The sequence below is a fragment of the Rhinoraja longicauda genome, chromosome 11, assembly GCF_053455715.1.
Source record: "Rhinoraja longicauda isolate Sanriku21f chromosome 11, sRhiLon1.1, whole genome shotgun sequence".
Classification (NCBI taxonomy): Eukaryota; Metazoa; Chordata; class Chondrichthyes; order Rajiformes; family Arhynchobatidae; genus Rhinoraja; species Rhinoraja longicauda.
Genome location: NC_135963.1, coordinates 12,787,291 through 12,810,928, shown reverse-complemented (window position 1 = coordinate 12,810,928; position 23,638 = coordinate 12,787,291). Strand labels below are relative to the sequence as shown.

Below are 23,638 nucleotides of genomic sequence, written 5' to 3'. Positions count from 1 at the left end.
TCAGAATGCTCGTAGGAGGACAGAGAAAGCTGGAAAAGAGAAGTGGAGGTGGGACAAAAGCCTGGTACATGATATGTGTAGGAAGGAACTGCAGATGCTGGTTACACAAAATGCTGGAGTAACTCAGCAGGACAGGCAGCATCTCTGGAGAAAATATTGGTGACATATTGGGTCAGAACCCTTCTTCAGATCTCTTTTCCGGTCCTCGTACAATCAATCTGAAGAAGGGTTCTGACCCGAAACGTCGCCTATTCCTTTTCTCCAGGGATGCTGCCTGATCAGCTGAGTTACTTCAGCATTTTTTTGTCTATCCTGGTAAGTGATAGGTGGATATGGGTGGGGGAGTTTGATTAGCAGATGGGTAGAATTAGTGACAAAGGGGATAGAATGATGTCAAATAAGGTTAAGAAGAGGAGTGAAATGGAAAGCCAGAGGGAGGAATATAGGTGGCAGGGTACAGGGGAGAAAGGGAGATAAGGGGTAATGTGGCACTTAGGGTTGGGAGATGAGTGCACAAGGAGGGGAAAGGAGCAGGGTGACCAGAGGAGGAGAGGTGAGGGGAGATAGTGGGAGAAATGGGTGCACACTGGCATGGCCAAGGAGGGTACAGGAAAGGCAGAGGGGGTCGGGGAGTATGACTTGAAATTAGAGAATTCAATGGATTGTTGGATTGTAAGCTACCCACATGGAATGTAAAGGATGTTTTGCTGTTGGGATGGTGACTAATGGTCCAATATGCAGTGAATATGGTGTGCGATTCAGTGCAATTCTCACACCTCATAAATGTACAAACATATTGGCACATGGATTTGAAGGGAGCGGATGTTATTAATTTACAATCATTGGGATGTGACTATGTGTGTTATGTCACCAAAAAGCAATTGTCTGTCTGAAAGGTCTGCAGGTTTGTTTGGCTTCTTATACCCAATGGGATAGAAATTCCATGTTTGCTTCTGGTTTCAAAAGAGCACTACAATAACAGCAGGCATTATACTTCTGAAATTTAATACTGCGTGGCGCCATTGACCAATTACTAATCTCTACATCAATCATTGCACTGTGCTATTGTAATCCATGGAAAAGATATCTAAAGGGAACATTTACGGCAACAATGATTTCCATTGCTTTTTGGAAAGAGAAATTGAAGGCAAAATAATTCAGCAAACAAAGTTATAACAGTGGCTTATAACAGTGGCCTGGCAGGTAATAGATTGGTACAGTGGGAAGGGCTTTTGATGGGCTAATGGTTGGACAAAGTCCAGAGATCCTTAAGACAGAAGGTGTGCGACAAAAGGATTGAAGGGTTGTGAATTGTGAAGCTAGAGGAAGGAATGGAATGGAAGGGGAGCGGGAGGGGAGAAATAGGTGGGAGTCTAGTTGGGGCACAGGGCAGAAGAGGGAGGGGGGGTGGTGGATGTGGAGGAAGGAGGGAGAAGGGGAGGTTTTTGTATGTCCTTAATTTGGAGAATTAATGTTCAACCATTTGGGTTGTGAGCTACCCAAGTGGAATATGAGGTGCTATTCATACCATATGCGAGTGGCCTCAATCTGGCAATGGAGGAAGCCCCAGGGCATCAAGGTCAGTATGGGTCTAGCAAGGGCTGTTAAAGTAGTTGGCAAACGGGAGATCCAGTAGGCCTTGGCAAACCGCAGAGTCTACACTTGGTCTCGCCAATTACTGGAGGCCACATTGAGAAACACTGTCTGCAGTAGATGTGGTTGGACAGTATACATGTAACAGTGGCACAACAGTAGAATGGCTACTTTACAGTGCCAGAGTCCCAGATTTGATCCTGACTACGGGTGCTACCTGTATCGAGTTGATACGTTCTCCCTGTGACCGCGTGGGTTTTTTCTGGGTGCTCCAATTCCCACATCCCAAAGACGTGCAGGTTTGTAGGTTAATTGGCTTCTGTAAATTGTCCCTAATATGTAGGGAAAGAACTAGGGTACGGGTGATCACTGGTCATTGCAAAGATGTGCAGTTTTGTAGGTTAATTTGCTTTGGGTAAGTTTGAAAATGTGTCCTGGTGTGTAGGATAGTGTTAGTGTACAGGGATCGGTGGTCAGTGCAGACTCGGAGGGCCAAAGGACCCGTATCGGCACTGTATCTCGAGACTAAACTAGAGTGGCGCAACGGTAGAGTTGCTGCCTTACAGCGCCAGAGACCCGGGTTCAATTCCGACTATGGGTGCTGTCTGTACGGAGTTTGCACCTTCTCCCCTGTGACTGCGTAGGTGTCCTTTGGGCTCTCTGGATTCCTCCCGCATCCCAAAGACGTGCAGTTTTGGAGGTTAATTGGATACGGTAAAGTGGCAAATTGTCTCCGGTGCGTAGGATAGTGCTGGTGTGCGGGGATTGCATGTGGGAGCGGATCCGGTGGGCCGAAGGGCCTGATTCCACACTGTATCAGTAGTCTTGACTCGACTAATATTGTTCCAGCTCTCAGGGCATGATCCTTCATCTTCTCACCAAGTAATCCTAGGTGACCCTACCCATGGATAATCATCTTACAGAACTACTCTACAGGATCTTTGACTGGGTAGATTGTCTGGTGTACCCATAGCAACCACTTTGCATAACCCTCCTTTACACTGTTCCATAAAGACCAGCTGCAAATAAAACCTCAGGCAAATGTCATTATCAGATAAAATACTGAAGTAAATTAACATTTCTATAAATTGTAATTGTATGATAATGAGGAGAAATTTTCTTCTCGCACAATAGTAAATAATAGATTGGCCAGCATTGCACACTTAATAATTCAACTATGTGTACTGAAAATTTTAGAGATAGCATTTATCTTAGTGTCAAAAAATATACATACCGGTTTTAATTAGTGATGCGCTACTTTCCCCATGAAAAGATCCTGTAAAGTAACTATAATCTTTAACTGAAGGTGGCAATAATCTCAATTGGTGACACCACTGCAGTGGGCTGGGTCTTGAACAATGACGAGACGTAGCACAAGAACAAGACAGACTGAGTCATGGTGGCCACACAGCAAACTCTCCCTCAATGTCACCTAGGATAACTAGGATCTAGTTATTGACTCCAGGAAGTGTGGTGGACCAATAGACAATAGACAATAGGTGCAGGAGGAGGCCATTCGGCCCTTCGAGCCAGCACCAACATTCAATGTGATCATGGCTGATCATTCTCAATCAGTACCCCGTTCCTGCCTTCTCCCCATACCCCCTGACTCCGCTATCCTTAAGAGCTCTATCTAGCTCTCTCTTGAATGCATTCAGAGAATTGGCCTCCACTGCCTTCTGAGGCAGAGAATTCCACAGATTTACAACTCTCTGACTGAAAAAGTTTTTCCTCATCTCCGTTCTAAATGGCCTAGCCCTTATTCTTAAACTGTGGCCCCTTGTTCTGGACTCCCCCAACATTGGGAACATGTTTCCTGCCTCTAACGTGTCCAACCCCTTATTAATCTTATATGTTTCGATAAGATCACCTCTCATCCTTTTAAATTCCAGTGTATACAAGCCTAGTCGCTCCAGTCTTTCAACATATGCTAGTCCCGCCATTCCGGGAATTAACCTAGTAAACCTACGCTGCACGCCCTCAATAGCAAGAATATCCTTCCTCAAATTTGGAGACCAAAACTGCACACAGTACTCCAGGTGCGGTCTCACTAGGGCCCTGTACAACTGCAGAAGGACCTCTTTGCTCCTATACTCAACTCCTCTTGTTATGAAGGCCAACATTCCATTGGCCCCACTCATCATCAACGGTGTCAAAGTAGAAATGATCCCCTCTCCCATCGGGCATAAGATATAAGCACGTACCACCTGACTCAGGAAACACTTCTTCCCCTCTGTTATCAGATTACTGAACGGTCCTTCCATGAATCTGGCTCAGTGTAAATGGCAACAACAATTTGACCTGGACTGACCGCTTTTGTGGCTATGGCCAAAAAAGCACACCGGCGCCTTTACTTCCTCGGAAGACTAAGGAAGTTCAGCATGTCCCACACAATTCTGACCAACGTCTACAGATGCGCCATAGAATGCATGCTATCCACTTGTATTGGAGCTTGGTTTGGTGATAGTTCTGCCCAAGACCGTAAGAAATTCCAGAGACTTGTGGATGTATCCCAGTCCATCACACAGACCAAACTTGCCACCGTTGACTCCATCTACACGGCATGCTACCTTGGGGAAATAAACCAACATGAACAAGGACCTTTTTTTCAGCTTGGTCATCCCCTCGTCTCCCCTCCCCCATCAGACATAAAAAATAAAAGCTTGAAAGCACTTACCACTAGATTCAGGTATAGCTTCTTCCCCGCTGTTATCAGATTACCGAAGAGTCCTCCCATAATTCAGGGGCTAGTCCCGATCTTCCAATCTACCTTCATTACCGATGGTGGACTTTTTCTTCAATGCTGTAGAACCAGACTCTGCACTGGTATTTTCCTCTTGTGCCTGTGGTACTTGTGTATAGCTTGATTACACTCAGGTCTGGTCCGATCTGATTTAATTGGGCAGTATTGCAAACGACGGACCAGGCAGACGAAGTTATCTTGAACTCAACGGCTGTGAAGGCGGATGAAGGCTGCAACAGATCTATCAGCTCCAATCGTCTTGGTTCCCTTGCCATTGGAATTAGTTGATTGATTTGTGAGGGACCATACTTCTTGGAGTGCAACACCAAGTACCCATTAAACAAACACACGCACAGGCGTCTTCGTTCTGAGCAGCACAAAACTTCACTCAAGACTTTCGGCGATGGGGGAAGGGTGAGGGGAGCGGGCTATGTGATGGTTGGAAGCTCCTCGTCAAGAACCAGCACCGAAGCGGTGAATACTTGATTCAACCGCTCAACTTTGGACTCATAACCCACCTGAGAGTTCATGAAATCAATGGAACCTAGATCATCATCCTCGACCTCGAGGGATAGCCACAAACGACGACGATTGCAAGCAAAAGCTTCTCACCGTATCTTGATACATGTGATGATAATAAACCAATACCGATGCCAAGACTCATTGATAAAGTCCAAGCGAAGGTTCATTGGCATGAAACATTATTTCTGCCTGACGTAATGAGTATTTCCAGCACTTCGAGTCATACAGCATAGAAACAGACCTTTCGGCCATGTACATCTATGCAAACCAAGATGCCCCATCTAAGCTAGACCCATTTATTGTGTTGACCCAAATCTATCCATTCTCATCTATTCCTGCATTATCGAGCCATTGAGTCATACAGCATTGAAACAGAAAACTTTCTCTTTTTATTTCTGATATGTAGTATCTGCAGTTATTTTTTTTGATCTGCATAGATAAGGGGATTTTGGAGAAGAAAATTCCGATGCTTGGCATCTTGGCAGCTAAAGATAGAGCCATTCATAATGGAGAGATTAAATTCAGTCATGGTCAAGAAGATGCAATTGGGGGCAGCTAAAGGGATGGAAGAGGCAGATAGGATTTGAAAATAAAGATGAGAATTTTACAAAGGTGAAATGGAAGTCTATAATGGTTCTGGGTGAATGGGACTTGATACAACTCAGGACACCAGCTGCAGTTTTGGGTGTGCCGTGGGTTTAGGAGGCATTAGACTGAAGGTGTTTTGAGGGGAAGAAAAGGTCAGAGATGAGTATTTCACCTGCAGGTAAGTTAACAAAGTGGGAGGTAGCCAAACCTATAGGAGGTGGAAATGAGTAGTTTGATTGATGACACAGACATGAACCCATGGCCAAAGATGACACCGGGTTAATGAACAGTTTGATTCACATAACAAGGATGTCAACAAGAGAGATTTGAAGGCTCTCGACATCGACGTGGAGTCCTGGGAGAGCCTTGCAGCTGACCGTACGAGGTGGAGAGGAACCCTGAACCAACATCTCAAAACGGGGGAAGAGAAAGCGATGAACGCAGCGGCAGACAAGCGGGCACGCAGAAAGGAGCGCAGCAACTTCAACAGACCAGAGACCGCACACAAATGTGACCTTTGCCACAGAGACTGTCACTCCCGCATTGGTCTCTTCAGCCACAAGCGACGCTGCTCTAGCTGAGGTTTGGAGCAAGCAGCCAACTAGGATGCATCACCCATGGTCAGCCATGACCGAGGGGGACCTAAGACGGTTCAGTTCCTAGCATCTACAAGGGTGGAGGCTGGGCAACAATAATAAACACCAAAGATGATGATTACTGATTTCATAATATTTAGAAATTAGGCATTTGTAACTAATTAATTAGCCTGTTACCTGCAATAGGCAGAAATAATATAAGATCTCTAGCTTTATTTTGTAAAAAAATAATTATGCTATAGAAATGCCCTATAATTCTTGAAGATTTGTTTGTGCATAACACAATACTGTACATATAAGTGCCCTGGGCAACGTTAGATCAATTTTTGCGACTGTATGCCAGCATAATGCATAATTTTGTTTTAATGTGGCTTCAGTAATGTTATTTGTAGGATATTCTTCAGCATTAAAAACATATTTAATGTCATAGAGCCCATGTTCACACTGAAATATTTATTTATTCATTAAAAGCGTCCCGTAAAGATCTACATAGACACCTAATGAATATGTTATAAAGCAGCCCTTTTCTTGGATGTTATTTTTAAAACTTTGCTCTGACATTTATTTCATTATAGATCATTGTTGCCAGTCTCATGTGCACACACAACAAGAATGATTGGACAGAGCTTGCGAAAATGGCAGAGGTAGATCTTTTCCTTCTATTTTACTGCAGAAATGATTTTAAATGATATTGAGTTTTGCATTGTGCTGTATTTAAGGACAATTATGTTAATTGCTGATGGAATTGCAACAAATTCAAAGTTTGCCAACGCGAAGCAGTTATATTTTACCATTATGATTGATCAAATTGAGTGAATTTTGATTTAAAACATGAAACATAGAAGAGTGCAGCAAAGGAACAGGCTCTTCCTCCCACTATATCTGTGGCAGCCATGTTAAATTGATCTCCTCTGCCTGCTCATGATCCATATCCCTTCATTCCCTGCCTATCCATGTGCCTATCCAAATAGTCAAGTCAAGTCAAGTTTATTTGTCACATACACATACACGATGTGCAGTGAAATGAAAGTGGCAATGCCTGCGAATTGTGCACAAAAAAAGAATTACAGTTACAGCATATAAATAAAGTTAATAAGTTACTATAGTGTAGACAAAAATTTAGTCTCTGGAGTTATAAAGGTTGACAGTCCTGATGGCCTGTGGGAAGAAACTCCGTCTCATCCTCTCCGTTTTCACAGCGTGACAGCGGAGGTGTTTGACTGATCGTAGCATCTGGAACAGTCCGTTGCTGGGGTGGCAGGGGTCCCTCATGATCTTGCTTGCTCTGGATCTGCACCTCCTGATGTATAGGTCCTGCAGGGGGACGAGTGTAGTTCCCATGGTGCGTTCTGCCGAACGCACTACTCTCTGCAGGGCCATCCTGTCCTGGGCAGAGCTGTTCCCAAACCAGACTATAATGTTGCCGGACATGATGCTCTCTACAGCCCCAGAGTAGAAGCAATGAAGGATTCTCAGAGACACTCTAAATTTCATCAGTTGTCTAAGGTGGTAAAGGCGCTGCTTTGCCTTTATCCATTATCATTTCTGCCTCCACCGCCACCCCTGGCAGTGTGTTCCAGGCAACCACCACTCTCTGTGTGAAAAAAACTTAACCTACACATTTCCTTTACACCTTGCCTCTCTCACCTTACAGTTATGCCCACTAGAGTCATTGAGTCACGCAGCTCAGAAACAGGTCCTTCGGCCCAACTTATGCATGCTGACCAGGATGCTCCATCTACACTTGTTACACCTGTTTGCTTTTGACCCAAATTTAGTTTTAGTTTTAGAGATACAGGCCCTTCGGCCCACCGGGTCCGTGCCGACCAACGATCCCCGCACATTAACACTGTCCTGCAGACACTAGGAACAATTTACACATACACCGAGCCAATTAACCTACAAACCTGTACATCTTTGGAGTGTGGGAGGAAACCAAAGATCTCAGAGAAAACCCACGCCAGTCACGGGGATAGCGTACAAACTCCGTAAAGACAGCACCCGTAGTTGGGATGGAACCCGGGTCACCAGTGCTGCAACACCATAAGGCAGCAACTCTACCGCTGCGCCACCGTAAAATCTTAAACATTTCCACATGGGCAACAATGGTGGAAATATCGACTGTATCTATGTCTCTCATAATTTTACATACTTCCATCAGGTCTTCCCTCAACCATTTAAGCTACTGATGTTGTTGGATAGGATGGGACAGGCAATTGATTCAGTTTCAGGATATCGGTCGCATTGTCCAGACAGACATTACTCACACACTGTATGAGTCTGAAGAAGGGTCCCGACCTGAAAAGTCACCAATCCCTTCTCTCCAGAGATGTTGCCTAATCCGCTGAGTACTCCAGCACTTTGTATTCATCTTCAGTACTGATACACAGTTGATTTTAAATGTGGCAGATCATTTTTCTTGACCAGATAGTCTAGCATGATATTTTTGGTAGTAATTTGGGACAAGGAAACTGGTTGCTAGACCACTTTGGAAGGCAGTTAAGAGAGTCAACTACATTGGTATGTGACTGCAATGCTATACATGCCACAGGCAATGATGGTCCAGTTTTATGCTGCCATCATAGAGTCTGTCCTCACCTTCTCCATCATGGTCTGGTTTGGCTCAGCCACCAAGCATGACATCCGGAGGCTGCAGCGCATCGTTCGATCAGCCAAGAAGATTGTTGCTGCAACCTTCCCCCCATCGACGAACTGTACACTGCAAGGGCCAGGAAGCGAGCGGGTAAGATGATCTCTGACCCCTCTCACCCTGGCCACAAACTCTTTGAAGCACTTCCCTCTGGAAGCGACTCCGGACTGTCAAAGCAGCCACAGCCAGACATAAAAACAGCTTTTTTTCCACAAGCAGTAGCTCTACTCAACAACCAAAAGTCTGTAGCCTCCTTCTGCTCTGGTATTTTATTTCATTCTTCACTTGATTAAATTATAATGTTTTATTCTTAATTGTTCACTATATATCGTGTTGTTACTTGCGAGCAAAGCACCGAGGTAAATTCCTTGTATGTGTACATACTTGGTGAATAAAATTTATTCAATTCAATTCAGGCCAGGTAAGGAAGGTTGGCTTCATTTCTTGAAGAAAATTAAAATAATATTTTAACAACCACCTGACTTCTTTAAATTGAAACAAATTTTAATTTCCATTTTTTTTCTGCGAACTGAATATAAGTCATCCAGCTTTTAGATAAAGAATAGCCGAGAGATTCAAAGGATTTTTGACATTTCTTCCAGGGATTTGCATGTCGTTGAAGGGAATAAAATGTAGTTAAGGAAGGAGTGGCAAATGGACAAGCCAATGTACAAATGTGCCCTTACAAAGATCCAGTGCATGTTCCCTGACATGGAAGATAGACACAAAATACTGGAGTAACTCAGCGGCACAGGCAGCATCTCTCTGGATAGATGCAATGGGTGACATTTCGGATCGAGACCCTTCTTCAGACCCGAAACGTCACCTATTCCTTCTATCCAGAGATGCTGCCTGTCCTGCTGAGTTGCTCCAGCATCGTGTGTCTATCTTCGGTGTAAACCAGCATCCGCAGTTCTCTCCTATATATTTCTCTTACATAGATCTAGTGCCCTAATAGACCAAATGGCTTTCTTTGGTTGTGGGGGTAGGGGGGGGGGGGGGGGGAGGGGAGAGGTATCTTGCAGAAGCTTCCTCCCAATGGATCTGAGGCTTGCTGCAGCAATACTTGAATCAAACCTACCTGAGCAGGTGTTACACAATGGTCCGATGCAGATAACTGCAATGAGCCTTTATCTGAGGAACGAAGCCCTCAATGTAGGTGTCTCTTGGGTTAACCAACACAAGCTGCTTCGATAGAGCTCTTGGGGCTAGCAGAATCAAGGGAATATGGGGAGAAGGCAGGAACGGGGTACTGACTGTGGATGATCAGCCATGATCACATTGAATGGCGACGCTGGCTCGAAGGGCCGAATGGCCTACTCCTGCACCTATTGTCTATGTATCTATGTATCGAGGATGTTTTCGAGGATGTAACTAGTAGAGTGGATAAGGGAGAACCAGTCGATGTGTTATATCTGGACTTTCAGAAGGCCTTCGACAAGGTCCCACATAGGAGATTGGGGTACAAACTTAAAGCACACGGTATTGGGGGTTCAGTGTTGAGGTGGATAGCGAATTGGTTGGCGGACAGGAAGCAAAGAGTAGGAATAAACGGGTCCTTTTCGGAATGGCAGGCAGTGACTAGTGGGGTACCGCAAGGCTCAGTGCTGGGACCCCAGTTATTTACAATATATATTAATGATTTGGACGAGGGAATTGAATGCAATATCTCTAAGTTTGCGAATGACACGAAGCTGGGTGGCAGTGTTAGCTGCGAGGAGGATGCTAGGAGGCTGCAGAGTGACTTGGATAGATAGGAGAGTGGGCAAATGCATGGCAGATGCAATATAATGTGGATAAATGTGAGGTTATCCACTTTGGCGGTAAGAACAGGAAAGCAGAGTATTACCTGAATGGTGGCCAATTAGGAAAAGGGGAGATGCAACATGACCTGGGTGTCATGGTGCACCAGTCATTGAAAGCAATCGTGCAGGTGCAGCAGGCAGTGAAGAAAGCGAATGGTATGTTGGCATTCATAGCAAGAGGATTTGAGTATAGGAGCAGGGAGGTTCTGCTGCAGTTGTACAGGGCCTTGGTGGGACCGCACCTGGAGTATTGTGTACAGTTTTGGTCTCCTAATCTGAGGAAAGACATTCTAGCCTTAGAGGGAGTACAGAGAAGGTTCACCAGATTAATCCTGGAATGGCAGGACTTTCATATGAAGAAAGACTGGATAGACTAGGCTTATACTCGCTGGAATTTAGAAGACTGAGGGGGGATCTTATTGAAACATATAAAATTCTTAAGGGGTTGGAGAGGCTAGATGCGGGAAGATTGTTCCCGATGTTGGGGAAGTCCAGAACCAGGGGTCACAGCTTAAGGATAAGGGGGAAGTCTTTTAGGACCGAGATGAGAAAACATTTCTTCACACAGAGAGTGGTGAGTCTGTGGAATTCTCTGCCACAGAAGGTAGTTGAGGCCAGTTAATTGGCTATATTTAAGAGGGAGTTAGATGTGGCCCTTGTGGCTAAAGGGATCAGGGGGTATGGAGAGAAGGCAAGTACAGGTTACTGAGCTGGATGATCAACCATGATCATATTGAATGGCGGTGCAGGCTCGAAGGGCCGAATGGCCTACTCCTGCACCTATTTTCTTCTATGTTTCTATGTATCGATGTACCACAACGAGGTCTGACGTTGAGCCTGGACTTTAACCTCGCCCTCCAGATCACAAACAGTGCCCTCGTCGTCCTGAAACTATCCAAAGTGTTATAAATTCACCTCCTCCAATTGAGATGTCTTAAATCATACATGTCAGGATGCAACAGTCATAGAGTCATACAGCTTGGAAACAGGCCCCACAGCCCAGCTTGCCCGCACCGGTCAGCGTGTCCCATCTACAGCAGTCCCACCAGCCTGCGTTTGGCCCACATCCCTCTAAACCTGTCCTGTCCGTGTCCCTGTCCAAACGTCTAAAAGGAAGCCATTTGGCCCATCAGGTCCATGCCAACTTCCAGGAGTCCATGCCAACTTCCCATCCGCCTTCTCCTTATTTCTTCGTGAGGCAGCAACTGCTGTGCCATGGTGCCATCCCCATTTCCCCGTTTTAACCCATTCCCACTCCACCCCTACAACACAAACCTCTTTGGCTTCAATGCAATGGTACAGCAAGCAAAGGCCTTTTGTTTGTGCACATTAAACGAGCAAGATTGTTCACTGACACAATGCCTTGGGCTTTCTGTACAAAAGAATTTTACGACATTTGACCTTTGTTGTAGCTCACCATATATTGCCAGTCTAATATACCTTTGCTGGCAAAGAAAAACTGCTGGGCTTTAAACTAGAGGAATAATTATAGGAAAGACAGACAAAAAATGTTTCATTTATCATGGAAGTAGAATAAAACTAAACAGAATTTAATTGTCCTCCTGTGATGTCCTCATTTGATCACTTTAGCGTTAAAATGGTGATTGATTTCCTATATTTTGTTTCATGTTACCACATTACTCATGGTGGTAAAAGTCCTCTAAATAGCTTGCAATACATCTGAAAAGTAAGGGGTAATTTTAACTCCAAAAATTGCCGAGTTGTGCCGGGCAGTAAGCAGCCACAAAGAAATCTGTGTGCCTTTATTTTAACAAAGGTGTGGAGAGTTATTTCCTTCAGGTCCATCTCGTTTTGGTGTAAATCCTACACCATACACCTCAATAATTTCTTCCCCCCCAGAGGTTTGGCACAAGCACCTCACAATCCCACACCCATTCTGTGATCACCCATTTCAGGCAACTGAACCATCCTATCAACAACTAGATAGCAGTCCTGAGCGACTATCTACCTCATTGGAGACCCTGGGACTATCTTTGATTGGACTTTACTGGACTTTATCTTGCACTAAACATTACACAGGTTACTCCCTTCATCATGTATCCGTACATTGTGGGCAGCTCGATTGTATTGTCGTTCTGCTGACTGGTTAGCACGCAACTGAAGCTTTTCACTGTACCTCGGTACATGTGACGATACACTAAACTCAAACTCAAACTCAAACTCGAGTGTGATGTTTGAGGTGCCCAGGTAAAACATATGTAATTGACCAACTAAACTCAAACTCCAACTCATTTCCCAATCTCTTCCAAGATGGCGCCCAACCCAGGCGACTATTTGCGTGCAAGCCACAGAAGCAGATCTCCAATCGCATATTACAATCCCTCCACACTTTTAAATCTCTACTCCTACAGCAACATTTCTTACTTTAACTATGACCTTGCACTAAACGTTATTCCCTTATCATGTACCTGTACACTGCGAATGGCTCGATAGTAATCATGTATTGTCTTTCTGCTGACTGGTTAGCACGCAACAAAACCTTTTCACTGTACCTCAGTGCTCGTGATAATAAACTAGACTGAATTGATCAATCATGGACTAATCCCAATCATATCTCCCCAGCCATGTTAGAAGCCTAAACACAGTAACCTCTTCTTCCCCGACTCTCCCTGTCATTAAGCTTCATGGCTGCCAAGCTTGGCATTTTGCAGAACCTTCCTCACCTGATGAGCGAATGAGCCAGTCAGTCAGGATGTTTTCCAGAAGGGAAATTTATGGTCGACAAAGTAAATCTAAGCCTTCACTGAGCAAGATTTTGGAAAGACATACCTCCTTCCCTTGCAAGAAATTGCAGAGAATTGCGGATGCAGCCCAGACCATCGCACAAACCAACCTCCCTCCATTGACTCAATTTATACCTCACGCTGCCTCGGCAAGGCCAGCGGCATAATCAAGGACGAGTCGCATCCCGGCCACTCCCTCTTCTCCCCTCTCCCACCAGGCAAGAGGTATAGAAATGTGAAAACGCACACGTCCAGATTTGGGGACTGTTTCTTCCCAGCTGTTATCAGGCAACTGAACCATCCTACCAACAACTAGAGAGCAGTCCTGAGCTACTATATACCTCATTGGAGACCCTCTGGACTATCTTTGAATGGATTTTACTGGACTTTACCTTGCACTAAACGTTATTCCCTTTAACATGTTTTTTTTGTACACTGTGGATAGCTCGATTGTAATCGTGTATTGTCTTTCCGCTGACTAGTTAGCACGCAATAAAAGATTTTCACTTTACCTTGGTACACGGGACAATAAACTAAATTCAAATTCGAACTTTAACCCCCAACTCCCCACAACCTCTCACACTTGCTCCGAAACATTATATTAGAATCCTAAAGTGCAAACCTTTCTGTGGTTACTGCTGTTGGCAGTTGCATTTCCTTGTAATGCCGAGACCGCATACACTCATAGCGATGATCCCGAAATTGCTCATCATTCTTGTGTGCACCCTGCAGTCTGAGATACCAAATCCCAGCATTAAAAGAGCTTATTAAACTAAAATTAAATTAAACGCTATTCGTAATTGGTTTTCTGCTATTAAGCTCCAGATTCATTTTAAACCAATTTTGGCCGGATTGACCATGAAATCTTTCGCTGAATTCTGGATTAATTCGGGCTTCAGTGTTTAAATGCCAACAATGATGAATGGCTTTATCAAGGAGCTTCTTTCTTTGCTTTCTATTAGGCTCACAATACTTATTACTTTTCACTTCTCCAATGGTTATTAGTTTGAGAAAAATCATAACTCGTGTGAACAAGAATTTGGATGTGTAAAATTTGTTTATTCTCAGAATTAAGAGTTTCAATATATTGGTCCAGAAATTTTATTTTTGAGATGCAGCACGGAAACAGGCCCTTCGGCCCACCGAGTCCGTGCCGACCAGCGATCCCCTTACACTAGTACTATCCGACACACTAGGGGCAATTTACAATCTTTACCAAAGCCAATTAACCTACAAACCTGTATATCTTTGGAATGTGGGAGGAAACCGGAGCACCCGGGGAAAACCCACGCAGTCATGGGGAGAACGTACAAACTCCGTACAGACAGCACCTGTAGTCTTGATCGAACCCAGGTCTCTAGCACTGCAAGGCAGCAAATCTACCACTATGCCACCCAAATGCTATAAATGCCTGTTTTCTTGGATGCAGTATCTGACTACTCTGATTATGTACCTAGCTACTTTGGTTCATGCCCCCTCGTGTGTTTCAGAACACCACCCAAAGAGTATGTTAAACGCTGATGATCAGCCACTGTTATAAGCCTCATTCTTAGAGTGATGCAGCACAGGAAAAGGTCCTTTGGCCCAACTCATCCGTGCTAGCAAAAATGCCCAATCCAAGGGAATGCCGTTTGTCCGTACCTGCCCCATATCCCTCTGAACCTTTCCAGTCCATGCACATGTCCATATTGGAGATTGCTGGAGGCCTGACGGAAACTTTTAAGTGTTCACGAGATGCTAGGGAATTGGAGTTTGTGAAGTTTTGGTGTTCCCGAGTGCAGGGTTAGTAAAGGAAAGTGACACTGAGGTGCAGTATCCGCCATGATCTTACTGTGCGGTAGAAAAAGCAATCAAGCCCCCCCCCCCTTTTGGTTCTATGGTTCATGGGCTGAACAGGACTGGTCAAGTTTGTCATTCCTCCATGGTAGTTCTCCCTCTCTCGGATAGTTTAGCTTGACAGGAATAGCTGACAGTAGAAGCAAGAGAAGGGGGCGGCACCGTAGTGCAGCGGTACAGTTGCTGCCTTCCAGCACCAGAGAACCGGGTTTGATCCTGACTATGGGTGCTTATATGTACAGAGTTTGTACGTTCTCCCCATGACTGCTTGGGTTTTTCTCCGGGTGCTCCGGGTTCCTCCAACATTCCAAAGACGTGTGGGTTTGTAGGGTAATTGGCTTTGGGAAAGAATGTAAATTGACCTTAGTGTGTAGGACAGCGCTAGTCAAGTCAAGTCAAGTCAATTTTATTTGTATAGCACATTTAAAAAAACCCACGTTGACCAAAGTGCTGCACATCTGATTAGGAAAAAAAAAAAAGAAACAACATACAGTGGCAGGCAGCCAAACACAACGGCGCGGCCATCTTGAACAAAATATTTAACTAAAGCAGAATGGTGTCCCGCGGCCGTGCCGCACCGGCGATGGAAGGCCCCGCGGCCGAGCCGCACCGGGCGCTGTTCAGTCCCGCGGCCTGTACGGTGATTGCTGATCGGCACGGACTCGGTGGCCCAAAGGGCCTGTTTCCCTGCTGTATCTCTAAACTAAACTATGTGCTTGTTGTTTACTGCATTTTCCTTTTTTTCCTTCTTTTTATTTTTTATTTTTAATTTTTTAATTTTTTAAAGCATATGTACAATTTTTTTAAAGCATATGTACAAATAATAATAAACGACAAACTGGTTATAGAGTTCTTACATAGCTTCAATTTTTAAATTTTTAAAGAAAAAATAAAGATGAAAAGAGGTTGGAAAAAAAAACTATAAACTAATAGAGAGAGAGCAAAGAAAAAAGAGAATTACTAACATAAAGATTATGGGGATAGATCCGGGAGTTAATGAGTATAGTTGTACATCCAACCCTAAACTCAAGTTTTAACTTTAGTTTTAAATTTTAATTTTGTGACAGACCCATTTACTTTTTTAAAAATTCAATAAATGGAGACCGTATTTTAAAAAATAGATCTGGTTTGTCAATTAAGGCAAACCTTATTTTTTCCAAATGCAAGGTCTCGGTCATTTACGTAATCCACATTTTAATTGTGGGGGTTACTGTTTTTTTCCAAAATTTAAGTATTAATTTTTTCGCAGTTATTAAACTGTAGTCAAGAAATCGTCTCTGACTTAGCATAAAGTTTGTAATGTGTTCTGATAATCCTAAGATTATTAATTTTGGATCTAAATCCAGTTGGTTATCGATAACTTTAGAAATGATTTTTAAAATTTCGATCCAAAAATTTTGCATGTTTGTACAAGTCACAAAAGTGTGAGTTAAATTGGCTTCTTGAAATTGACATTTATCACAAATAGGAGAGATACTTGGGAAGATCCTGTTTAATTTTGTCTTCGAATAATGTAGTCTGTGTAATATTTTAAATTGTATTAATGAGTGTTGTTTACTGCATATTATAAAGTTGTGAAACTCTTTACAAGAAGTGCAAAAAAAGTGTCTCCGTGTTCGATTTAACAAATCTACATGCCCATGGCCAGTCACACTAGATTTCAGTTTCAATGGAAGAGGAGAATATCATCCGTGGTATGCTGCTGTATTTTTGCCCAAAGTCAATTTGGGATTTTCGATTTGCAGTAACATCAACTCATCTTCCTTTGTAGGATGCTGGTGCAGATGCTTTGGAATTAAACTTGTCCTGCCCACATGGCATGGGAGAAAGAGGAATGGGACTGGCCTGTGGACAGGTAAGACATCAACCACAGTTACCCATGACATTAAAAAATGGAATCTATCTTTTGCTTAGTAAGGGAGTCAAGGTTATGTGGAGAAGGCAGGAGAATTGGTTTCGTCTTTTTGCACCATTATTGTCTGTTTATTTTTATATGCATATATATATGTATAAATATATACAATAAACTAAACTCCAAAATTATCTTATTTAGTGAAATGTGTAGGAAGGAACTGCAGTTGCTGGGCAGCTTACAGCCCAGTGGTATAAACATTGACTTCTGGAACTGCAAGTAACCCTTGTTTTCCCTCCCTCTCCGACCCTGCCCCATCCTAGTTCTCCAACCAGTTTGACTGTCCTGCTGATTGCATTTTAATTTGTTTGCCTCGTTGTCATCTCCCCCTAGCTACTAATGATCCAATTTTCCTTGACCATTGTCCCCTTTGATCTCTTGTTTTCACACCTTACCCTTCCATGTCTCTTGTTTCCCTCTCCCCTGACTCTTAGTCTGAAGAAGGATCTCGACCCATTCCTTCTCTCCAGAGATGCTGCCTGTCCCGCTGAATTACTCTGGCATTTTGCATCTATCTTATTCAGTGAAAGAGCAGGATTGAGAAGTTGTTTTTCCTTCATATGGTCATTTAAGGTAAATTTTGTAGACAGACAAAGAAAAATGTGTGAGGACCTTTGTGACAGAGATACTCCAGGAAACCTGAATGGACAGATTCAGCCATGGTGTCATTGGTAAGATGGTATGGGAAGAAGAGAGCAGTGTTGAACTACTATCTACCTCATTGGTGACCCTCAGTATCCTTAATTGGACTTTGCTGGCTTTACCTTGCACTAAACATTATTCCCAAAACCATGTATCTAGACACTGTAAATGGCTCGATTCGTAGTACGCAAGGAAAACTTCTCACTGTACCTTGGTACACGTTACAACAAACTATACTGAACTGAAGAGCCATGCTTCAAAACTGTGTGGAGGATAGCAATGTTGGAGGTGGGAAAGTCACTTGGAGGGAAAATTGGGTAAGGGACATCAGAGGCAATATCCTGCTGAACCACTCAGCTTTTAGCAGTCCTTCGTAAAGCAATGTTTCCATTTGGAAATAAGCCAGTTTCCAGATGCTATTGGTGAGATATTAAATCTGCGGAGAATTCCTTATCAAGTGCCAGCTAAGTGAGTAAAGTTCTCTATGGAGTTCTAAGGGTTAATTAATATTTATAATGGTAGCAGAGATCTAATATCTTTGCTGTGATTATATTATTCATGGTGTGTGCATTTGATTGAGGAGCATTTTAAAACATCTTGTTGTGCTTGTGGACTGAGTACCTAGTATGATTTACCAGCACAGCAGCGATGGGTGAGCTTTAACAGAAAAGCCGTCCATTGTGCAAAGCAGCTTTAAGATGTTTCAACATGAAAGGCCCTATCTAAATGTAAATATTATTATAATATATAAATATGGTAAAAGCCTTGATGCTTGACAGTTGATAATTACTGTCTTAATTGAAGACTGCCCAGATCAGGGTAATTTTAAAGTAAAATCTGCTGGATTATTTAGTGATGGAAAAATTGTGAGAGGAATTGTTTTCAGGTTTAAGTTCTGTCGAACAGCTAATATATTAGTAAACCGGCTTTTGAAAGAAGCTTTCTGTACGAGCTGTTTGGCTCATTATAATTTTGTATAACTGATCCTCTAAGTGGTTCATTTATAACCATTATATGTGAAATACTAACATAGAAACATAGAAAATAGGTGCAGGAGGAGGCCATTCGGCCCTTCGAGCCAGCCCCGCCATTCATTGTGATCATGCCTGCCTTCTCCGCATATCCCTTGATTCCACTAGCCCCTGACTAATTTCATATGGACCTCTATAATCTACATTTTAATAATTATATATTTGTGGTCAGATTTTTCCTTGAGAGTATACATCTTTAGAACAATGGAAATGTACAATGCATGAATAATTTTTTTATTCATATTGGCAAATGAGAATATTTGTTTCACAAAGAGTAATTTAAAATACATAAATACATTAGAACAGAAATGTTATTGTGGTGGATATGCAAATAATATATTACTGACATTCTATTAGACAATATTATAGCTGGAAAAATAAGGTTAGGAAAAAAATACATTGGAAAAATAATTGCCAAAATTTACAAAACAATTCTGTTTCACCTGTTTCATTATTTAAAGTAATGCTGCTTCTTGCTAGTTTAGTAATGGTGATCATTTCATGTGTACATACTGTAACTCCATTTTATTTCACCCAAAAATAATGCAATTCTTTTTTTTTTAAACTACATGCAGAATAATAAATCTAATTAACAGAAATTGATAGCTTGTTTAACATAGCAAATGAAAATTGACCCAGATTTTACCTTTTATAAGTTGACAAATCTTTTATTATCATTAAATATCCTCCTGCACCTATTATTATCCTCCTGCACCTTTTTTTTCTATGTTTACCTCAGCATTTAACATGAAGCAATAATGTAACTATTGAATGACTTTATTTTGCTTGTAATCTTCAAACTGTTTAACCATTAATCACACATATTATTTGATTCCTTATGTTTTGGAAATCTTTTTTCAAAGCTTTTGATGTTCTTTGTAAATCAACGTACGTTCAATGTACGTTCAATGCAGGCTATTTTTACACCTGCACACCTGCATTCATGCATCCTGTATAATAATTGAAATGGCTCCTTGTGTACTGATTTCAGTGCTGATCCTTTTACAAACGGCAATCCAATTCACTTCTGGTACTCGAGGAAATGCATTGTTCAAAATGAATGAAGCCGGTTCATCTAGTACACGTTGAGCAGAATTATGCATATGGTTCATTCAGGCAACCGATGCATTACAGTGTTGGGTAGATAAAACAGTTTCACTTTACATTCAGCTCATGTAGGTTGACAAACTGAAGTCATGCCAGTTAGAATAAAAGCTAGCAGCAGGATGGGGGAAGGGGATATGGTTCGGGATGAATAAAGTGGTTCTGCATCATTGAGAAAACAATGTTACATCTTCTGATCCATGTCCAATGGGAATTAAAATATTTACTTTAAGTTTTATTATCAAGTGCGCTTATGAAAATAAAAGGTATGTTTCTTAATAGATGAGCATGCTGATTATTTTCATTCACATCTGCCTGTCTAGATTCTGGCCATACTATTGCATTATCTAGAGCACAATGGAACTGATTTTTAAAAAACTTTTTTTTTAATTGTTTGTCCAAACTGCTCGGAATATATATTTTTTATTAAGCATGGCCCCATAAACCAGGCAGGATTTTGGACCTGTTCCACTTGGAGGTTGGCAGGGCAGGTGAAAGAATCCATAACAAGTACAGAATCCATAACGCGATGCAGGCCTGGATAGATTGGATGTGGAGAGGATGTTTCCAGTGGTGGGAGAGTCTCGGACCTGAGGGCACATCCTCAGAATAAAAGGATGTACCTTTAGAATGGAGATGAGGAGCATTTTTTTTAGCCAGGTGATGGTGAATCTGCAGAATTGATGGCCACGGAGGCCAAGTCATTGGGTATTTTTAAAGCGGAGATTGATAGGTTCTTGATTAGTAAGGGTATCAAAGGTTATGGGGAGACAGCAGGAGAATGGAGTTGAGAGGGCAAAGTAGACCAGCCATGTTCAAATGGTGTAGCAGAATCAATGAGCCAAATGGCCTGATTCTGCTCCGATGTCTTATGGTCTTCTGGACAGTGGATGGATCTATCTGGCTAAAGATTTCAAGGTGTGCCAGCTTTATTTGCTGTTTTCTCACTAACTCTCACAGGTCCTTAAGGCATACATGGACAAGGTATCAAACAAGGTTGATAGATGCTGTGAGAAGACACTTTCATTTGCTTCTGCAATAAAGGGAGTGCAAACAGAAGTGTTAACAGCCCGGCCATTATAATAATAATAATAATAATAATAATAATGCATTACATTTATATAGCGCTTTTCATATACTCAAAGACGCTTTACAGAGATTTAGAGAACATTATACCACCCCTTACTATCCGAGGACTCTATACTGAGGGCCCAGCTTTTCCTTATTAATGTAGTTTAGTTTAGAGATACAGCGCAGAAAAAGACCCTTCGGCTCACTGAGTCTGCGCCGATCAGTGATACCCGCACACCCTTACACATACTGGGGACAATTTCCAATTATACCATGCCAATTAACCTACAAACCTATATCGGAGGAAACCGGAGATCCCGGAGAAAACCAACGCAGGTTCACAGGGAGAAGGTACAAATTCCATACAGACTGCACCCGTAGTCAGGATCGAACCTGGGTCTCTGGCGTCTTAAGACGGCAACTCTACCGCTGCGCTACAGCTGCCCCTTAGTTAAAGAAATACAGAATAACATTCAGGTAGGAGGCGATAAGGAAGAAGGGGTTACACAGAAACCTAGAGAATGATAAAAAGAATTGGGTGGAAACCATCGTGGTCAGTGTGGGAACGTGAGATCAACCACTTTGGGTCTGGCAAAGTCACAATGGAATATTAGCTGGAGATAACCAAAAAGATTATGTGCCCATATTTTCCAATCAATCAAAGGTATTTCTGAGCTTCACAAAGTAATCTCCAGTACCAAAAAACATGTTGATCGTTATCTCAAAGGAGGTTGAAATATAATGTGGATTAGACCTTACCTCAGAGACTAGTTTAATCTTTGGCACTGAATGTCAGGGAAGATACACTTCCCTTGAAAAGGGTACAATGTAAAAGATTGCATCAGGGTGACAGATGCATAAACTGGTCATATATTCACTTGAGTGGGGCATAAAAGCTGGACTCATTGAGTTGTTTATAATAATGACAAAGAGATACCAAAGATCCCCTCAGGGTAAGAGAGTCAAGTTTAGGAGGGCTTAGTGTTAAAGTTGGAGTTAGTCTCTTTACGAATCAATTAAGGAAGCGTGTTTTCATGAATAGTACTGGGGGTATTGGATCAACTGAAAGTCTCAAAGCTGAGATTGATGGATTTTAATTGGTGATAGTCCAAGAGATGTGGAAGTAAGGCAGGTAAATGGAATCTAGCTACAAGTCAGCTATTATCTAATAGAAGAATAGGCTCAATGGGGTTTTCAGCCTGCTCCTCTTCTGATGTATTTATTACATGTTTATGAAAGTCTCCGTAATTCTGAAAGAAATAATAGACCTACCATAGGAATGGAGACAGTTGATTTCACAAGTGAACAATAGGCATCTTCACCTCGAACCCAGATGGTGCAGTGTTGTGTGAAACAACCCAATACAGTTCACTGCACGCAGTTCACCCATGCACTTGCAGCAAGCCATATAGGTCGTGGCACAAAAGATAGACACAAATTGCTGGAGTAACTCAACGGAATGCTGCCTGTCCCGCTGAGTTACTCCAGCGTTTTGTGTCTATCTTCGGTGTAAACCTGCATTTGCAGTTCCTTCCTACATATTGGTCATGGCACAATATAGTTGTCAAAGGTACCAGCGTGACATTGGAGCTGTGCTTATTGTTTCCGCAAATTGTGGTCTTAATGCCTGTTTCAAATTTCATTCCGCAATTTCCTTTTGGCTGTGGAACATAGAACAGTACAGCACAGGAACAGGCCCTTCCACCCATAATGTCAGTGTAGAACATGATGTCCAGTTAAACTAATCTCCTCTGCCTGGATGTGTCCCATATCTCTCCATTCCCTGCATATCCATGTACCTATCTAAAAGCATCTAACGCCACTATTGTATCTGCTCCTCCACCAACCTTCATAAGCACCCATCACTCTCTTTGTGAAAAACACTTGCTTTAACCCTTGTTATTTGTCTCTTGGGCATCACTGGCAGGGTCTGCATTAAAAGCTTGCCCTCAATTGCCCTTGAGAAGGCAATAGTGAGCTATGACCTTGAATCACTGAAGTGTTCTGCTAAAGACACTTCCAAAATGTAGCTGTGTCGGGAGCTCCAAGGACTCATTGAAGAGCTAATGAAGAAATGGCAATTTATTTCCAATTTACAATGGGTCAGAGCTTATGGAGGTATCTCAAGAGTCAGGAGTGTTTATTTGTCATAAACACTGGATATGAACTGGAACAATGATGTACTTAAAAAGGACACAGAGTGCTGGAGTAACTCAGTGGATCAGGCAGTATCTCTGGAGAAGGTGGATAGGTGACGTTTCAGATGGGCACCCGACTTCAGATTGGCTGCAGTGTTGCACACACATTAGATGCAACAACAACAATGAATGTACAGTAAATTACTAGTTATTCTAAGTAACTATTTCACCACGTTAGTGCAAAAAACCAAAGTATGTAGAGCATTCATATCATAGTATGAGCAAAGTATTCATTGCATTCATAGCAAATGATGTTGTGCAAAGCCCGAACAGCGATCACCCATACACTAGTTCTATCCTACACACACTAGGGACAATTTATAAAAGTCAATTAACCTACAGACCTGCCCACCTTGTGAGTGTGGGAGCAAACCCGGAGCACCTGGAGAAAACCCACGCGGTCACAGGGAGAACGTACAAACTCCGCCCAGACAGCAGCCGTGGTCAGGATCGAACCCGGGCCTCGTGCGCTGTAAGGCAGCAACTCCGCGGCTGCGCCACTGTGCCGCCCCCGAAGTTTAATAAATTAATCACAATGCCACTGAAATCACAGTGCTAAAAGATAACAGAGCCATAGCTGACTCAGCGCTGCTTAAGCTATCT

General features: G+C 42.7%; 1 protein-coding gene across 2 annotated transcripts in view; it reads left to right on the top strand.

Annotated features, from left to right (window-relative positions):
- LOC144598302 (dihydropyrimidine dehydrogenase [NADP(+)]-like) overlaps positions 1 to 23,638 on the top strand; it is a 658,512-nt gene that overhangs the window by 485,018 nt on the left and 149,856 nt on the right. For both annotated transcript variants that reach the window (XM_078408282.1, XM_078408283.1), the window contains exons 15-16: positions 6,618 to 6,686; positions 16,849 to 16,932. In XM_078408282.1, coding sequence (XP_078264408.1) covers positions 6,618 to 6,686; positions 16,849 to 16,932 — 153 coding nt within the window. The remainder of the gene's footprint in view (positions 1 to 6,617; positions 6,687 to 16,848; positions 16,933 to 23,638) is intronic.